Source organism: Centruroides sculpturatus, unplaced genomic scaffold (genome assembly GCF_000671375.1).
Source record: "Centruroides sculpturatus isolate CEXI.00-Female unplaced genomic scaffold, Cexi_2.0 scaffold578, whole genome shotgun sequence".
NCBI lineage: Eukaryota > Metazoa > Arthropoda > Arachnida > Scorpiones > Buthidae > Centruroides > Centruroides sculpturatus.
The window spans coordinates 287,763-308,124 of NW_019384924.1; the positions used below are offsets into that span (position 1 = coordinate 287,763).

The following is a 20,362-nucleotide window of genomic DNA, read 5'->3' on the forward strand; positions in this document are numbered from 1 at the left end:
CCTATCTGCTCAGTGTCCTATTGGAATCTTCTCTATTCTCTTTCTCATTCCCTCATTCTCTTTTCTATTCAACTTTTGCCCACATCCCGCTCATGATGATGATGATAATATGCGATAACAGAAATAAAACTGACGAACTTTATTTAGTTAATATAAAAATATTAATTTTTTAAAAATAAATTTTAAAAAATGACAAAAATGTAAAAATAATTATATGTCTAGAGAATATAAGATTAATATTTTACGTGATAATTTTGAAAGAAAGTCTTAATTTTCTGAAATGTTAATCTTACTTTTTCAGAAAATATCATTAAAATAATTACTTGATTAACAATTTATTAATTTGAGATAACAAACTAATATAAATTAAATATTTTTATTGAAGTAGGTTTATATAATTAAATGATTGATTTAATAAATACTATCGATTGTTTATTATTTGAGTTACTTGTTTAAAAAATAAATTTATTAAACTTTATCTTAAAATGTGCATTAAAATTAAACGTTTTAAAACTGTAGCATAAAAATATTAATATATTAAAATTCTCTTTAATAGAATTATAAATTGAATATGAGATTTAATATATAAATGAATTTAAAAGGTGATTCAGATTCCCTTCATTAACATTTTCATACATAATACATCATCCTTTATCATTTTGTTCGCTGAGTTGGCATGTGAAAAATATAAAGATTAAATACATCGAGTACACTGAGAATTATTAATTGATCGAAATTCCCAAAAGTATCTTACATTATCCTATGAGTTTATAAAGGTTTACAATGATTCAGAGACGATTTCTATCCATACTTAATTCTCTAATATTCATTTGGTTTAATCTGCACTATTTGCGTTAATTCGTATGTATTGTAAAGGATTTATATACAATCCAAATTAATAATAAATGCTGTGGTTAGTGCTTAAATTGTAGAATCGATTAAAATTGTTTAAATTTTCTACGTAATGATCTTTCATCATATCATAAAGATTTTATTTTATGTTGAATTCAACTTCATTCTAAGTTCAGCAATAATAAGTTTTTTTAGGTTTTTAATGAAATTAATTAATTTTTTAAACTGTTTTTTTTATATTTTGTTACTTAATTTATATAAGTATGTATGATAAAAGCTTCCTTTAGAGCAGGGGTGGCCAACCTTTTAAGCAGGCGGGCCAAATTTCAGAAATAATATTTCATGCCGGGCCACGCACCTAATTTTTTTTTAAAATTAAAGTAAACAAGCAAGCGTGCTACAGCTTCAACCGCATCGTTGCTTTCCAGTAGGTGAGATCGTGGTCAAACACTTGCCTGGTTTAATGTAAAAAAACACAAAAAATAGGTATATTTATTTTTTTGAAGANATAAATACGAAATAAAAATAAATAATAAATTAATAATGATAAATAAATGGAATAAATGTATATTTTCAATTTTTAATTATATAAAAAGTTGTAATTTTTTATAACAATTTCTATAAATATCGTACTTATTTATATTAGTTACTTACATTATGTTTTTCTTCATTTGTAAATGAGGATGTGTACAAGTTGCTTCTATTACAAAAGAATTTTGATATTTTACACCGTTTTTCTCATTTAAGATTATGTATTTATGCCATTCCACAATAAACTAATTTGATACTTTCAAGTTGGAATATGAGATTTAATATATAAATGAATTTAAAAGGTGATTCAGATTCCCTTCATTAACATTTTCATACATAATACATCATCCTTTATCATTTTGTTCGCTGAGTTGGCATGTGAAAAATATAAAGATTAAATACATCGAGTACACTGAGAATTATTAATTGATCGAAATTCCCAAAAGTATCTTACATTATCCTATGAGTTTATAAAGGTTTACAATGATTCAGAGACGATTTCTATCCATACTTAATTCTCTAATATTCATTTGGTTTAATCTGCACTATTTGCGTTAATTCGTATGTATTGTAAAGGATTTATATACAATCCAAATTAATAATAAATGCTGTGGTTAGTGCTTAAATTGTAGAATCGATTAAAATTGTTTAAATTTTCTACGTAATGATCTTTCATCATATCATAAAGATTTTATTTTATGTTGAATTCAACTTCATTCTAAGTTCAGCAATAATAAGTTTTTTTAGGTTTTTAATGAAATTAATTAATTTTTTAAACTGTTTTTTTTATATTTTGTTACTTAATTTATATAAGTATGTATGATAAAAGCTTCCTTTAGAGCAGGGGTGGCCAACCTTTTAAGCAGGCGGGCCAAATTTCAGAAATAATATTTCATGCCGGGCCACGCACCTAATTTTTTTTTAAAATTAAAGTAAACAAGCAAGCGTGCTACAGCTTCAACCGCATCGTTGCTTTCCAGTAGGTGAGATCGTGGTCAAACACTTGCCTGGTTTAATGTAAAAAAACACAAAAAATAGGTATATTTATTTTTTTGAAGAAAATAAAACATAACCGAGAATCATTTATTTAATAACCGAGAAACATATTTATTAGACAATTTAAAAATATGACTTTGTTTTACAGAACTAACAAGTAAGTGCATCAAAATTGACCTGGACTGATGTAGTCGCTACACGCAANTCACTAAAATCTTTATTAAAGCATCACTAATTAAAGCTAACATTCGATAATAAAAATGAAGATTAATTGATAAAATGACTCTTAAAATATAACGTTAGAAAATTATTTTTTGAATATTAAATCATGAATATGATATTCTTTACACTAATTCAGAAAACATCCATCAAAAATTGCAATTTAACGTAATAGGACTTTAAATATTAATATATTAGCTTTAATTGATGGATACGTTCATTAGACAATGACGGATGTGATGAATGAGATGTTAAATTAAAAAAAAATAATAATAAAATAAAAGAATTAAATGGCCTCTGTATTATTCATATAACGGGGTAAATTTCCGTAACAAATTGAACTAAAATTCGGGTGAATTTTGATTAATATACACTATAAATTAGCAATAAAAATACTTCCAGAAATTTGATTATAAAACGAAATATTAATACATATGTATATTAATTTTATTATATATTTAAATTTAATATGGATATTATATTTTAAAATTTATTTTTTCAGATTGTTTCAACTTGCTTGAATTTCCATCATTCTTGCATATATCTTAAGTTATAAATCAATTTCAGAGATGGACCATTTGTGCAATGTTTCTAGATGAAATTTAAAAAATGCCAAAAGTCTATAAAAAATTCAATAAAATATTCTAGAAAAAAAACAAAATTTACTTAAATGCATTAAAAAATTATCAGAAACCAAAGATACCATAACTAAAATATTATTAAAAGAATTTAAAAATAAAGTAAAAGTTTTAAATAACAAAATATAGCAAATACTTATTGAAAAATTCGACAGAATATTCTAAAATTAAAATTTAAAAAAATAACGATAAATCCTTTAAAACTTAACGTTTAAAAAATACATATGTACAGTACAGTATACTGTAGTTACTACGGTGTAGTGCATATGTATTTGAATAAGAAAATTTATCATAATTTTAAAATTAAATATTAAAAAGTTTAAACACATTAAAACGTTAAATTCTTTTTTTATAAATTACCCATATTTAAAAAATAATTATTTTATGATAAGTATTTTATATAAAACGAGTACCTATTTATTATGATCTTGTCACAATGACTGGCTGAAATTTGTAATCATGTATTAATGTATAATTTAAAATGTATGCTATCCACTTCGAATTAGTAGTGTCTTGCCCCTGTAAATCATCTTTTTCCTGTTAGCAACAGAGTCATGTAGTCATCTACTAACTCCTTTAAGGGGAAAACATTTGAATTGAAATAACGTCACTTCCAGTTTGCGTTGGAAGTTCTTTTATAGTTAATCGGGGCTTACTATCTCTACGCTTTCTATCTCCGGTCTTTGCTGTTATCTATCTAACTCCGGTCTCGAGTTTGTGGAAGAAGAGGCAGACAGACGGATGACGGAATTTATATATCTACAGTTTTTTTGTAATTGCAGCCCAATAAAATAACCGTTATGTGAAATAGAAATGTAAAAGTTTAATTCTAAATATTGTATATTTATAAGTGGAAAAGATGGATATAATTGCACCTTTTAACAATTGTTTTTATAATCAGTTTATTAAATAATTGTTAAAAGATGGATATAATTTCTGTAACGGACACTTTGTACCGTACCTGTGCTTGGTCGAGTGGCCAGTGGCGCGAAGCTATTGTTCGTGGGATTATGACTAAACGCCCCTAAGGCAGAAGACCCCTAGCCACGGAAACGTAAGTCGTTGCGAGAGTAATCCTGCGCGGTACGAGAGGAACCGCAGGGTCAGTCACTTTGTGGTTTGGTCACTTGTTGTTAGGACGTCGACGAGTGCGAGAAGCAAGAAGAACGAACGTATACCCCAGAATAGATTTGAACCTTGGGGTACGGACTCACCACTTTGAACTTGTGCCTGGCTAAGATTCCCGTTAGCCGTAACAATTGCACCTTTTATTTAAAACTGAATGCTATTTTTTATTAAATTTATTAAGTTTGACAGAAGTTTTAAGCCTCAAAAATCACAATAATATAAAAACATTTTACCTAGAATCAAAATAATTTAAAAATAATTCAAACAAAATGTCATCATTTCAAATTCTTCCTTTGAGATTTATTCTGTTGTAGAATAAAATAACTTCTCGCTTTCTCCTCTGACCTTCTTTCCAGAGAGCAGTAAGAAATAGGAAAAAGTCTTTAAATTGTTAAAGGTATTAAAGGTACTTTTTGTGATTCGATCATGTTCTTATTCAGTTATCTTCTCAGGTAATATGTGATTCACGCCTATTATCCATCTCTGCATTTCTTTCCTTTCTTCTTAAATGTAAAAAAAAGAAAATTATGAAGATAGCAGTTATGATGCTGCCCTTTCAAGTTCTTAACAACAGATACTGAAGAAATTATTCGCGCAAAACTACTTATAAATACTTTCACAATTTTCATAAAAGTTTATATTATATTTTAAATTTCACCTATTTCATAACTTTCACATTTTCCATTTTATCTCTCTTATTTGTTATTATCACTTCTTAATTAATTAAACTTTTTTTAACAAAATATGATAATATTGTGTGAATTGAGAATTCATAGATTTACAAACAAACAAAAAATTCTTTATAAATGTATAATTTTTTTATAAAAACTGTATAAATTTAATATATTTTAAATAAAAATATTATATTATCTAACTCCGTTATTATCTAATTCAGTATTCTTCGAGTAATCTGTGAATATTCTTCGAGTAATCTAAAGCATTTTTGTCAGAAAAAGTAACTTTATTCATTGTAAAAACCGGAAACATTTTGTTTTATGATTGAAAGTTCATTATGAAATGAATTAAGATAAACGTTATTTACGGAGAAATGTAACAACTTATTAATAATTTTATTAAATTTTCCTGTAAGAAAACTGTAGTAGTTAAAAGAGAATTAGGCTTATCTATTTTTATATAATTAATTTATTTGAAAATAAATTTAAAAATTCTGAGAAGAGAAATCAGCATAATCATAAAAAGACTGATTTAAAAATGAAAATAAGAAAAGTTTAATTAAACATAGCATAAGGTTTTAATAATTGTAACAGTATTTTAAATTTATTTATTATTTCTTTATTGAAAAATGTTCACTGAATTAAAATCAAACATTTCAGTGCGAAAGATCATGTATTAATTGAAAATAATAAACAATATTCATTTAAATTCTTTAAAATATGTTTTGTAATTACGTTAATAATTTTTATATACTTTGAAACAACGAATCTTAGCCTATTTTGTACATACAACCCTTTAAGTTTTAAAATGCAAATAAGAATTTATATATAATAAATTTAACGACAAGAAACTTTTATAATTTTCAATAATATTTTTATTTTTTCGTGTGCAAAAATTTACAATTAAAAAAAATAATTTCATGTGAAAATTCACAAACATTGAAGAAACAATACACATAATTATTTTCAAAAGTCGTTAACAGTTAATTACAAGTTTCCTAAATCAATAAACAGGAAAGAATATTAAATCCACTTTATATAAAATTAAAACGTGAAATGAAAACTAAATACAAATAAAATTTACGAAATTCAATTTACACTGATTTTCATTCAAAAAATATACATAAATTGGAAAATATCAATTTCCTATACGGTAATAATCTGTGAATATTCTTCGCTGATAAACGGGAAAACATATTTAACAGCGAAAAAAATAGAAAAAAATTATGTGAATGAAAGGAAATGGGAAATGGAATATAAATTGGTTCGCTCGAATACCATTTCCTTTAATAAATTATTTCGAATATGAATCAATATGAAGAAATGACAACCATTCAGACACGTTATTGTGGTGTTTTATAGTGCGAATGTTATGTTTTCTCCGTATGCCACGGAGTTGTGACATCTAATTCTAACTCTTCAATTACTTTTTTTACATGAACATCGAGAGGATGGTGCCTCTCCACTTCTGGATGCTGATACGAATCTAGGAAATGGCAAGTTCCTTCGATATCAGAGGGAAATTCACGAGGGAGACATTCTGACGATCGCGATATCAAAGAGAATCCTTCAGTTTTTATAAGTAAGCTGCAGATATGAAAAGAAAAAATTATTAAAATCTGTTCAAAAATCTAAATTAGAATTAATATAGATTTACCTATAAGTGGTTGGACTAATATTTATTCTTCCAGGTTCGCTCCCGGATTCGAATTTGTTAGCTAGAGTAACGTTATTCCCAAAAAGACAATAACGTGGCATCTTCACTCCAACCACTCCAGCCAAAACTGATCCCGAGTGTAACCCGATCCTCATCTGATATAATTGAAATAATTACAAATATATTTATTTTCTGAACGAGATTTGAATGTAATCACTCACCTGAAGTAGTTTTCCATCGTGAGAATATACAGTTTGAGCAGCATCCATCATCTTGAGAGCCATCCATGCTGTTTGTTGAGCGTGAGTTTTGCTTGGACGGTGAAGACCTCCGGCAACACAGTAAGCATCACCGATTGTTTCTGTCTAATAATAAATTACACTTCTGAAAATTAGCTTCTCGTAATTTCTTTATAAAAACTCATAATTACCTTATAAACGTCTAGTTCACCGCAAAAAATATCAAACATTGTATAGAGCGTGTTAAGCATATTGATCACTAACATAGGAGTAGCAGTTGAGCAGATAGCGGTGAAGCCTACTATATCAGAAAATAACATGGTCACGTTATCGTACTGTTGAGCTTTTACCTGTTCACCTGTAAAGATAAAAATTAATCGACTTGATAATTATATCTCATGGTTGTTCTATTAAATTAAATAGAAACTATATAAATTAAGGAATAAATGTAACATCACTGTGTTTATTCAGATTTGTATGTAAATAAAACATTTCAAATTTTAAATAAGATTTCTTGTTTCGAACGGAATGAGAATTGATATTTTAGAAACATTTAGCTGCTAAAGATTCATATTTAATAGAAAAAGCTGTAAATATTTTATTTCGTAGATCTTCACTTAAATAATCGAATTTAACATTTTAGAAGAAGGAAGAAAATGCAATAGATTTATTTTCGATTATGCTATTATAAAATTTTACGAAAATAAATATCCAGATTAAATGTGATTTTACAGTTTACAGAACGTTATTTTTCTAGTCGCTTTTATGATGTTCTATTAAATTTTTAAAATGAACAAGTAACGTAAATTATTTTTATTACTAGTAAATGTATTTCCGAAAGATTGGAAGAAGTTCTTTGTGCCAAAAGTAAAAAAAAATATATATATATATAACAGTCATTACAGCAAATGCGAATAAAATCGAAACAATAAATAAACTTACCGAGCCACAATTTTCTAGCAACGTTAGGAGGAAAAACCAAGTGCAACAGATCTACGTTCTTTCTTCTTTCAACTTCGACAGCTTTATTGGCTTCTTGTATGGAGTTCTTTAGCTTGTCCATCCTCCTTTTCAATCCGTCTTGAGCTCGCACCTGCTCCTCTACTAAAATGATATCCCTTGTAGCATCGTGGATGGGGATATCAGATAAGTACAAACCTCTAGCATTCATCTCGTCTAAACCGTTTACAACTGGAGATCCAAAAAACAATAAGGAGTCGGATTCTGGACAATATATCATTTGCCCTTTTAACGACATCTCCTAAAATATATTATAAATTAATTAGCTTGTAATTCTAATTTAAACTAGAATTAGTTCAATTTTTATAATTAATTACTTCGGTTTAAATAAAGATATTCAAATTTAATATTCAATTATTTTTTAGAATATTTGGATCAGATAGAGTAAACTGTTAGTAAAGTTAATGCATACCTCGACTTGTTTGTGACAATTGTGAATGGTTAAGAAAAAAGGCATGTTCATCTTAGCGTAAATAGCTTGAAAGCAAGGAGATATTTTGGGTTGTTGTATTCGAAAGAATTTCATGATATTACATCCTCTAATTTTCTTACTTCTATCTCCAATAAGTTTAGATAAACCTAAACCTACTTGAGTTAACTTTAGATTGCGGTCAACAACAAAATGAAATGGGAAAGCTTTACAAAATGAAGTAACAGACAATCGAGTATCTCCTGTTTCTATTGAGTTGCATTCCAATACAGGAGGATCTTTTTCGTTCGCTTCTCCTATTTTCACTTCGTATAAATAGCTAGCGACAGAATTTCTTCGCATCTCTATGATAGTTCTTAAATGGAATAAACTATCTAAAATCCTTTTTATGACGCCAACAAATGCTCTAGCCCAGAATAACCTCTTCGTTGATAACTCTAGAATCAGATGATCATTGGATGATTTCGGCAATACTTTAAGTGTCTCTCTTTCTTCCTGGTCCGATTTATCGAGAACATAGTCGAGGCATTCCAAACTAGTAAAGAAATCAACTGCTGTACCTCCCAGAAAACTAAGAGCTCTTTCATGAGATTTTAAACAAGTTATTGCATGAAGACTTCCACATTCTTCGAGAAGCTTATCTTTCTCCAAATCTGTAAAAGTATCTTTTCTTGATTAATGTGCATCGAAATTGTGGCACATTTTAAAATCAAAGTTTAATGCATAATAAATAGTCTATTAATTCTTCATTAATAATAATACTAACCGAACAAAGAAGAATATTCAGACAATTTCTTGAGATGGTCATCTTCAAAATTTTTAAAATCACTTTCATTTTTATCCATTTGTAAATTGAAAAATTGAACATCGTTCTCAGATTGAAATTCTCTTGATTAAAAAATAAAATAATTTAATTCACAAAATTAAGAAAGAAGGAAACATAAACAAGATGATTTTCTTTAAAGACTCTGTCTTAACTTTTTTAATTTACAATTTTAGCAATTTACATAAGGGAAGGATTAAATTAAACATGTTTTCTTGGCTGTAATTAAAATTATATTAACAGTATGCAATTTTTTTAAATAGCAGGCAAACTTTAATACCTATTGTTAATATTATGCTAAATCAAAAGATGGAAGACCTAGTCGAAAATTAGATTTATAAAAAATTAAGAGGCTGTCTTTTAAAGTAGTAGTGCGAAGTTTTCATATCTATAATAAAGAAACATCTACTTACTTATGATTTTTTTCTTTTGCTATATTCTCAACAATCGAGGATAGTACATAATTCTGAAATAAAAATATAAATATGTATCATGTTTTCATTTAAAAATAATAAATCTTTAACACAGCTTTGAAATTATATCAGTGTTTTTTGATTTATCGATTTTCTTGTCATACTTTCTAGAACTGGGTTTTACAGTCTTTTAGTGAAGTTGTCAAAGTATGTCACCAACACGCCTTCTGCCTCGTTGACAAACTCAACGACCACTTATATATTTTTTTACTACTTTACACAACATAAAAATTTTAAGTAAAGTTAAGTTGCTTCAAATACCAGAAAGATATTTTATAAAAAATATTTATTTATCCTTGTAAAAGTCGATAGATGAATTAGAAAATTTTTGTGATATTAGTTAAAATCTTCTATATTTAACATATAAATTAAAAATTTATGACTAGAAATTTAATTATATACTCAAGTGAAAGAAATTAGCTTAATTAAGGCAAAATTTGAATGATTTCATGCAATTGATTAGTAGCTAAATGGTATTGAAAAGTTTTACAAAATTCACTGACAGGGAAATTAATTCATTTTTCTAATTAATGTAATAATTTCCTCAGAAAATGTTTAGTTTGAAAAAAGCAATTGAAAGAGTATTTTTGTTTTCTATTTATTCTTTTACTTGTTCACATACCCTAGGGAAATTGGAAGAAAATATGTTATGTTTGATTCAAGGGGAAAAAAACAGAACAATATTAGGCCTGCGAAAGTATTCTGAACAACTTTCGATTCCTTGTGTTAATTTGTAATGGCAAAAAATACAATTATCTAAACGAAATTCTTTTGAATAGATGCTTATCATAACGTATTATAACGCACAATTATAAACAAAAATTTAAATAACGACATAATACATGAAAGATGTATAAATGAAAATAATATATTATTAATTATATAGTTTTGAATTGTATCACTTCGGGTAAAGTTATCGAAAAAAATTAAAACAACATTTCAAAATAATAAAATATATCTCATTTTATGTTTTTAAAAACTGTTAAAACTTATTCAGTTGCTATATTAAAAGCGACTTCTGGACATTCATTATCTTATGCAAACAGAAACAAAGAAACGTAAAAATAAAAAGAAAAATTTCAAAATTGATTTGATTATTATATAAAAAATTTAAGAAATGATTGTTTTAAAAAACAACGCCTGTAATTTATTTTCTTGATATAATTGCTTACATTTATTCTTAATTATTTGCGAAGACTACGTTTGTAGACAGCCACCAGAGTGGCCAAATGGATGAAACATCTAAACCAGGGGTGTCCAACCTTTTTGTTTCTCTGGGCCACATTGGAAAATGTCATGGAGTTTTGGGCCACAAGTGTATTATATATACTTGTGGCCCAATCCTTAAATATACTAGTATATTTAAGAATTAACATATCTAGATTATAGTAATAAGTATTAAATCTTTATCACAAAAAAGGATATATTAAAAAATTACTTCTACAGACACTTCTAATTTTTACTTAGAAATGGATAAATTCATTTATTATAAAGGAGACGAACAAAAATGTATTTGAAAAACACAAATATTTGGGTCTCTAATTAATAAAAATTGACAAAACACCATTTTAAAATGCATTTTTATTCGACTAATATATTTATAAATAAGATGTAGCCCAAAAAATAGCCAATGCGCCAAATGATATTTTTTACGGCAAACTAAAAAACGGGTAGCCAACTTTGGCGCAAAGTAGCCAAATCATGCAAACCTGGAATAAATACTAAATAAAGCCGGAGTTGGACTCAAAGGATTATAGACCCAAATGCGGGGAAGGGAGAGAAAGGACAAAAGATAAAGAAGTGAGGAAAGTTGGAAAATTAAGGGTCCATATTTGCATAACAGAAAGTCTATTTAATCTTTCTCACTACGTTTTATCTTTTGGCCTTTCTCTCCTTACCTCGAATTTGGGACTATAATTCTTCGAGTCTCAACTTTAGATTTATTTAGTATTCTTTCCTCATTCACACATTTCCAAGTATTTGTAAATATTTCCTTTCGACTCAAAAGTAAAATACAAATAAAGATTTACGGCTTTGTGAAACTTCTTTTTTTGAGTTTATGCCGTTGAAATAAATAAATTTAATTTAATTTAAAATTTGTCGGTTTTGTTTACACGTTTATTGGGCCGCATTGTAACTTGCCTTGGGCCGCATGCGGCCCGCGGGCCGCAGGTTGGACACCCCTGATCTAAACAATGGTAGTTCGTGCCTCACTGGCAGCGTGCAGTTTTCTGGGTTTTTTTTACGTATTTAACAACACCGAAATATGGGAAAGTCTGCCACAAAAAATCCTCCAGGGAGGCAGACCACCCTTGTATTTTGCCGACTTATTCAATCTATTTACAAAAAAATAATTTTTATAATATTTTTTTCTTTATCATCTTTCAATATTAATAAAATCGTTATTTTTCTGATAAGTGAAAGATAATCAAAAATAAAACGGCTATTTTATAATCTTTAAGTTTTATCTACAATATACATAAAACTTAATTTTTACTAATAAATTAATATTTGTTATTTAATTTTATTTATTATTATAATTACCGTATATAATATCGAATTTAAGTAAAATTATCAATTAATTTTTTATAATCATATCCAATTAAGTTTCAGCATCATTAATATTTTTACAGTTATACAGCATTGCGATGTTAAATTAATTTTCTTCATTAAGAAGCAGTGACGTTGATTCAAAACTATATACTGAGAGATCAAAGGAAAGTGATGAAGCATCCTATTACTCTAATTAATTGAGTTTCTCTTGTTTCCTATTAATATCAATATATTCGCTCCATTTATTGTATAATTAATTTTAAAATAGTTTTAATATGAGCTTGTTTATCTCTATTGAAATATTGATATTTTCTGAGCGTCCTGTGGCTGAGTGTTAATATTGATATTTCCACCATCATAAGTTTATAAAGTGATAAAACATTTCTAAAATTGTTTGAAAATATTTTAAAACAATTTATATACACTTCTTTTTATTAAATAAACTTAGAATTCACTCTTAAATTGATTTACTTCACTCGACTTAATCTGCAAGCTTCTAAATTAAGCACTTTTTATTTTGATGAAATGCAAATTAAAATCAACAATCATTAACTTTTTTAACATAATTTAATTGATTGCAGTTAAGAAAATGATTCCTGTCAATTCGTTACTTCTTTAACTTGACAATAATTAATTATCTTTGGATAAACAAGATCACAATCTAATTCAAGACTGATCAAAAATCTTTATCAACTATGTAATGAATAAAATAAAATTAAATACATTCTATTTTCCTAATTTACATGAAAATTTCTTAAAATTATAATGTAAAAAATTTTAAATCGTTTTAATAAATATTAATTTATAAGAGAAATAATTATAAAAAATACTTACTGTACTGTAATACGTACTGTACAGTACATTTTCTTTAATCATGAAAATTTATTTTGAATACTTATAATAAAAATAATTTGGAATATTTTAAGTTAAAAATGAAGATAAAATAATATTTTACAATATACTGTAAATTCAATCTATTGTGAAGAGATTAACATTTTAAATATTCAAATTAAACTAAGTTATTACTTGTTGTTTTACCAATTCTAATGAATACAAATGTGATCTGTAATTCAGTTTTACGAGCTTGATACCTATATTTTATGTTATGAAAAGCCCTTTCATACGAAGAAAGAAAGATTATATTTATTGTTCTATCTTAAAAATATTTAAATTACTTATATTACACTCCGTTGCAGCATTTAGCGAAGAAATTTATTGAAATTCTGTCTTTAATTTGCGAAATCCGTCGTCTCTACTCAGCTTTATGTCTTAAATTTCGCGAAAAATTATGACTTAATCGCGAAAATTTTATTTTATTATTGCACGTTGTTCGTGAAATTTTATTTGTCAATCGTGAAATTTTTGTGAGAATAATTGCAAAGTTCTTATTGTTTGAAATGCATATTTTCTTTCGTGAAATCTTTTCGCTGAATTCTTCAATATAGTGTAATTAGCAGGAATTGAAATCAGTTCTCAATATTGAAATTTATTCAATTTCTGACTGTCAAAATTTTATTTAGCCTAATTGTACTTAAAATATATGTGGCGTTCATGAAGATCAGGCTAATTAATGTCTGGTATTGGTAGAATTTTAAAAGGAACACAGATAAATTAAGTATTTAAAAATAAATTTAAATGAAATTTTACTTATAAATAAACATTAACTATAGACGTTTAACTATTGTAAATGATTCATTTTCTAAGTATAAAATAAAATTAAAATAATTTTCAAAATTATTAGTTTAATAATAAGAATAGTTTAAATAGGTGCAAGATTAGTAATATATTGTTTTCAGTCAAAATAGTTCTAAATTTTTTAACCTTTTTCTTAACTTTTGCGAAATTCGATTATTTTTTTATTAGTAAAATATTTTTATTAATTTTTTACATTTATTTTAATATTTATCTTCAAAATTTTTTAGAAATTTATTCGAATAATTTGACCCAATTAGATAAGAAAATTCTTAAATGTATGATATAAAATTATTCAATAATAAGTTATATTAATACAGTCTGTAAAGAAATTATAAACTCAAGTGAAATTTCTCTGTGTTTTAATTTCTTTTCATCCACAGTTCATTGTTGCTATATCTAATGATTTTAATTAATGTTAAGAATTTATAATGAAATAAACAAGTCTTTGTATTGTATCATTTTAATAAACAATCAAAAATTTTAATTGTTACAATTTTTTGTTGTAAACAATTTATAAACTCAAGGGTGAAAACTGATTATTACAGTTGAATGGAACAATCCATTCAACTGTAATAGTAATGTAAATTAGTATGTGTAACATTTTGGGTGAGTCTGAGAATTCAAACTAAAAAAGTGACAAAAATGCCAAGGGGAATAACCCTAACTGAAAGTGAAATATGAAAAATCTATTTCTTTAAGGGAAAAGGATGGCCAACTCGAAAAATTGCTTCAAAACTTGGTAGATCTCAAACTGCAGTACAAAATGTACTAAAAAAGGGTGACAATTATAACAAAATTAAACGTACAGGACGAAAACCAAGTCTGCAGCCTCATGACCATTGCCGCATTGCTAGTCTTGCAACAAATGAATCANTACAGTCTGTAAAGAAATTATAAACTCAAGTGAAATTTCTCTGTGTTTTAATTTCTTTTCATCCACAGTTCATTGTTGCTATATCTAATGATTTTAATTAGTGTTAAGAATTTATAATGAAATAAACAAGTCTTTGTATTGTATCATTTTAATAAACAATCAAAAATTTTAATTGTTACAATTTTTTGTTGTAAACAATTTATAAACTCAAGGGTGAAAACTGATTATTACAGTTGAATGGAACAATCCATTCAACTGTAATAGTAATGTAAATTAGTATGTATAACATTTTGGGTGAGTCTAAGAATTCAAACTAAAAAAGTGACAAAAATACCAAGGGGAGTAACCCTAACTGAAAGTGAAATACGAAAAATCTATTTCTTTAAGGGAAAAGGATGGCCAACTTGAAAAATTGCTTCAAAACTTGGTAGATCTCAAATTGCAGTACAAAATGTACTAAAAAAGGGTGACAATTATAACAAAATTAAACATACGGGACGTAAACCAAGTCTGCAGCCTCGTGACCATCGCCGCATCGCTAGTCTTGCAACAAATGAATCATTGTCTACTCGTGAGATAGCTGCAGTTTTACCAACTTCAGTGTCCCACCAAACTGTGTGGAAAAGCTTGAGAAAGAATAAAACAATAAACTTTATGAAATTGAAGTCAAACCAAAGCTAACAGAGTTACATCGGTTAACAAGGCTGCAATGGGCAAAAGATCATGTTAATTGGACAACTGAATGGAGAAAAATAGTTTTCTCAGATGAGAAAAAGTTTAACCTGGATGGCCTGGATGGCCAAGCATATTATTGGCATGATACAAGAAAGTATCCCAGGGTCAAATTCAGTAGACAACAAGGTGGAGGTTCAGTAATGATCTGGGCAGCAATTAGATATGAAGGAAAAACAGATTTGGCATTTATTAATGGGTGAATGAATTCTGAGATGTACCAAGCTATGTTATATGAACATCTAATCCCATTTAGTCATATCATTGGTAATCAAGACTGGATCTATCAACAGGACAATGCATCTGTTCACAAGTCAGCCAGTATTACAAAGTGCTTTTCACGTAAAAAAATTGAAGTTATGGTTTGGCCAGCACATAGTCCAGACCTTAATCCCATTGAAAACCTTTGAAGTTAACTTGTGGCATTAGTTTATCGCCGTGGAAAACAATACAACACATCCGATGAGCTTAAAGTTACATTGTATAATGCCTCGGACAAAATTAAACTAAGTGACATTCAAAACCTGGTTGATTCAATGCCTAAACGAGTTGTGGAGGTAATTGAAAACAAGGGAGGGTCTACAAAGTATTAAAAACGTACTAAATCACCCTTGAGTTTATAAATTGTTTACAACAAAAAATTGTAACAATTAAAATTTTTGATTGTTTATTAAAATGATACAATACAAAGACTTGTTTATTTCATTATAAATTCGTAACACTAATTAAAATCATTAGATATAGCAACAACGAACTGTGGATGAAAAGAAATTAAAACACAGAGAAATTTCACTTGAGTTTATAATTTCTTTACAGACTGTATATCTTAAATATACGATTAATAACAAAATTATAATCAATTAAAAATGTTTTTGTATTTTGAATTAATTTTGCTTCATACAACTTTAAATATAAAATTTTATATAATAATAATAATAATACTGTAATATATTATAATAACAAAATTGTTTAAATAAATTTATATAAAGACGAGTTTTATAATTTCTTTAATTGATATAATAGTACTTAAATTAGACATTAGAAAATTTGTTTCTTTCTTATTTTATTAATATATTACATCCAATTACTTAATTAAAATACAGAATAAAATATTAAAGAAATTTAAGGATATAATGAAATTTAAAACAGTTTAAAGACAAATTTATAGCAGTTCTATGTCATATACTATATAAATTGACACAGTACTGTATTAAGAGATTGGTTAAGCTACAATACATACCTTTCCTGGGATTGGTTGATAAAACTGATTTATTTACTAGTAAGCATATTTTTAACCAATGATCGTTGAGATAATTACTTGTACGCATTTAATCAATTTATTTAACATAATTTAAATTTGAAATAATATCGTTATTTTGTAAAAATATTGTTAAATATAAATTTTTTGAAAAGTTTTAATACATAAAATATTTTAATATTTTAATATAAAATGCTTAAATATTTTATATTAAAGTATTTTAAAAGCATATTTTAAAGTAAAAATATAAATTTATTACTATAACAAAAACTTCACGATTAATATAATTATAAGTTTAGAAAATAAATTAGATAGAAAATCAAGCGATGTAGATGTTTTAATTACTCTTTTAATATGTGTATCCTTTTGATTAGTTTATAAAACTTCAAACAGGAGAAGCAAATTTAATTATTTAGTTCTCATTAAAAGTTATAAATTTTCCTAATTTGAACCATATATAAATTACTCAGAATATTTTAACTTTTGTCTTATGTAACTTATAACATATCTTCGTTATTTTAAATGGATTATTCATAAACGAGTGTTAATTTTCTAATTTTAACATCTCTCTTTTTTTAGCAATAATAGCATTTTGTATTATTTCTATAAAGCTATAAAAAGTTCAGATATTTTAAAGTAAGTATTAATCGTTAAATTGAATATGTTTGTAAAAATTAAAATTTTCAACTTTAAAATACTAAAAGCACGATAAACAATATTTATGAAATTAAATACATATTACATAACTTTTTAAACATTTACTAAGATATTACATCTCTAGATATTGCTTCAGTATAAAAATCGATTTTCAGTTAATTATTATATCAAGTAGTAACTATCACATTGAATTAATCGTGAAATTTTCGACTCTCCACAGACATATTTCTGGGATTTCCAACACGTAGTTTCTGTGGCAAACTTTTACAATATTTGCTTTTAGAGTTGTAACTTCGATAATCATATATTTAGCCTAGTCCTAATAAAATACTGTTCTTAATTCGATTAATGGAAAACGTGTAAACGTACTAAAAATAAAATAACCTTGACTTTCTATATTTTTAGCTCTTAAATGTTTTCTTATAAATCTATCAATGTATAATTTTTGTTAATGTAATTGTTTTTTAAGTTTATTTTTCCTGAAAATAATTTGAAACTGTTAAACTATTTATAATAAAAATCCATTTATAAATGTTAGGCCTACTTCTAATTCAAAATTTTGAAATTACGATGTTATATTAATTTATATAAAAACGTTTTACAATATAGTATATTATTATTTTTCACAACATTTCATGTAGTTTTTAAACGCATCCGCTAGAAAAGAAAGCATTTACTGCTTCCACATTTGAAGACATAAAAATTAAATATTTTTATTATAATCGATTTTTTTACCTTCAAATATTATATATATATTTAAAAATATAGATTAAAGAAATTTGAATTGTTTACATTTCAAAAATATCTCTTAAAATATTTCCAAATGTTATTTATTTGTGATTTATTATAAATTACAAAAGAAAATTATATAAGAAAATAAGTCAGCTTTAGGATTCACGATTAAAATTGGAGCAAATACTTTACTTTTATCTTCGGTCTTAAAATTTCAAAGGTTATCTATTCACTAAACTTCCGCTAACTCAGACAGTTTTTTGGAAACAGTAATTTAAAACTTCTTCACAATAGAAAAATTACAATTAACGAGTGCTTTCGGTATCGGTAACCTTTGCAATATTTGCATTATATTACTGTGATCGATAAGTTACTGAAGACTACTGCATATAGCTATTTGTGATGTCATGAAATTTTTTGAGCTCATTTCCTCTAATAAGAAATTCACTAGTATAACCTACTAAAGCTCAGTAAAACTTCTGTACAGAGTTGATTGTAATAAATTACTGTAATTTAGATCCACCTTGGAAAACCTCACTAACTCGGACAACCGTATTTCTCTATTACTCCAAGTTAGCAGCTTACTGTAAGTTGATTTCAATTTTCAGCATATTAAGTGAATCTTTTATTAGCAATACAATATTTTTTCTTGAAGTAAAACAGAATTTGAACATATTTTATACGGGAAAGTGATAAAATTCAACGAGAAAATTTTATATTAGATTGGATTTATGGAATTAACCAATGCAACACACGAGCGATCTGCCAAGGGCTACTTTCCGGGGGCTTCCTATGATATTGCGACCGTTGTTTGAGTGTTCCAGTGGTAAACTATTCCCCATTTAGGTATTAAACATATGAAGAAAACCTAGTAAACTGTACACGATCAACTCATAGATTGGCTCAAAACTAAGGCCAACTACAAGAGTCTAGTGGTTTTCTTCCATTTTGTCACTGATGGATCTTTTATTATATTGGAGATAGTGAATCTTGTTGTAAAGGATATACAGTGTATATAATATTAAAAAAATGATAGATGATTAATTACTGTATTCGTATTAAATTAATTACGGAAAAATTTGTTTTAAAGACAAAAATTAATGCATGAAATATTTGTTTTCAAGTATAATATATATATCTAAGTTCATAATCGATTTGATTTTTTCTGTCATAATAAATCAATATTACGAAAACATTTTTAATAGTTATTAGTTTCAATTTTTGGCGTATCATTTGTGAGAATTGAATCTAAGAATGTATAAATATTATATTTGAAAAGCAGAATTGAATTCAATATCCTTCTATCCGTAATAAAAATTTTCTTTTAGCTTAAAACAGTAACAAATACTTACTATAATCAGATGAGACAATTCGAAACAAAAAAAAAAAAAAAAAATTGTAGCAATTGGTATTCAACAAATGGAGAGTAATACTGTTTCATTATCTCAAAGCAAAGAAAGTTATTTTTATGTGAAAAAATCATTAAGACTACCTTGCAACGGAAAATACACCTGGGATATCGTTGCAGTAGTTGTTAGTCTAGTTAGAACCAAAATCAATTTATACAAACAACATAAAAATTTATAAACAAAAATGTATTTTTACGAATTACAATATTGGTAATTATTAAAATATAAAATATATTAACATAGATTCATTGATAAGTAATAAAGTGAATATTAAAAGTGAAATTATTTCCGCCTGCTTCATATACTCGTATTTACGTACAGATTAATGTATTCTTTTAATTCTACACCAATCAAATTTCAAGTAATCGGATCTACAATTAAGCATTGTTATAAAATTTCAATCATTAATTTTCTATTCCATTCCTAGTAGAAGATTCATTATAGTTTTTATAATTAATTTATTTTCTAGTATATATTAAAGTAGTTTAATTATAGCTTAATTAATAAAACTTTTCTGTAGATTATAAATAAGTAATATTTGAGTTTCATTAATTAAATATATACATTTTTAAATTTACGTATACCTTTAAAATTCTTAATTATGATCGTCCCCGAGATTTTTTCATTTTTGGGCTCTGGACATCTTAAAACGTACAATACAAAAAATTTGGAGGTTTTTGCTGTATGTATGAATGTTAGTATGTGTGGTGGGCACAATTTTGTTCACCTCCTTTGTAGCTTATTTAACGCCTGTGCTTTTTGTCAAAATTTC

General features: G+C 26.3%; 1 protein-coding gene across 1 annotated transcript in view; it reads right to left on the reverse strand.

The window, feature by feature from the left end:
• Positions 1–6,205: 6,205 nt before the first annotated feature.
• The window catches only part of LOC111631903 (guanylate cyclase soluble subunit alpha-2-like), a 70,013-nt gene continuing 55,856 nt past the window's right edge, over positions 6,206–20,362 (reverse strand). The window contains exons 2-9 of the mRNA XM_023376238.1: positions 9,621–9,673; positions 9,151–9,272; positions 8,367–9,037; positions 7,877–8,195; positions 7,126–7,292; positions 6,917–7,060; positions 6,696–6,850; positions 6,206–6,625 (exon numbers count right to left, since the gene is read on the reverse strand). Coding sequence (XP_023232006.1) covers positions 6,409–6,625; positions 6,696–6,850; positions 6,917–7,060; positions 7,126–7,292; positions 7,877–8,195; positions 8,367–9,037; positions 9,151–9,272; positions 9,621–9,673 — 1,848 coding nt within the window. The 3' untranslated portion in view covers positions 6,206–6,408. The remainder of the gene's footprint in view (positions 6,626–6,695; positions 6,851–6,916; positions 7,061–7,125; positions 7,293–7,876; positions 8,196–8,366; positions 9,038–9,150; positions 9,273–9,620; positions 9,674–20,362) is intronic.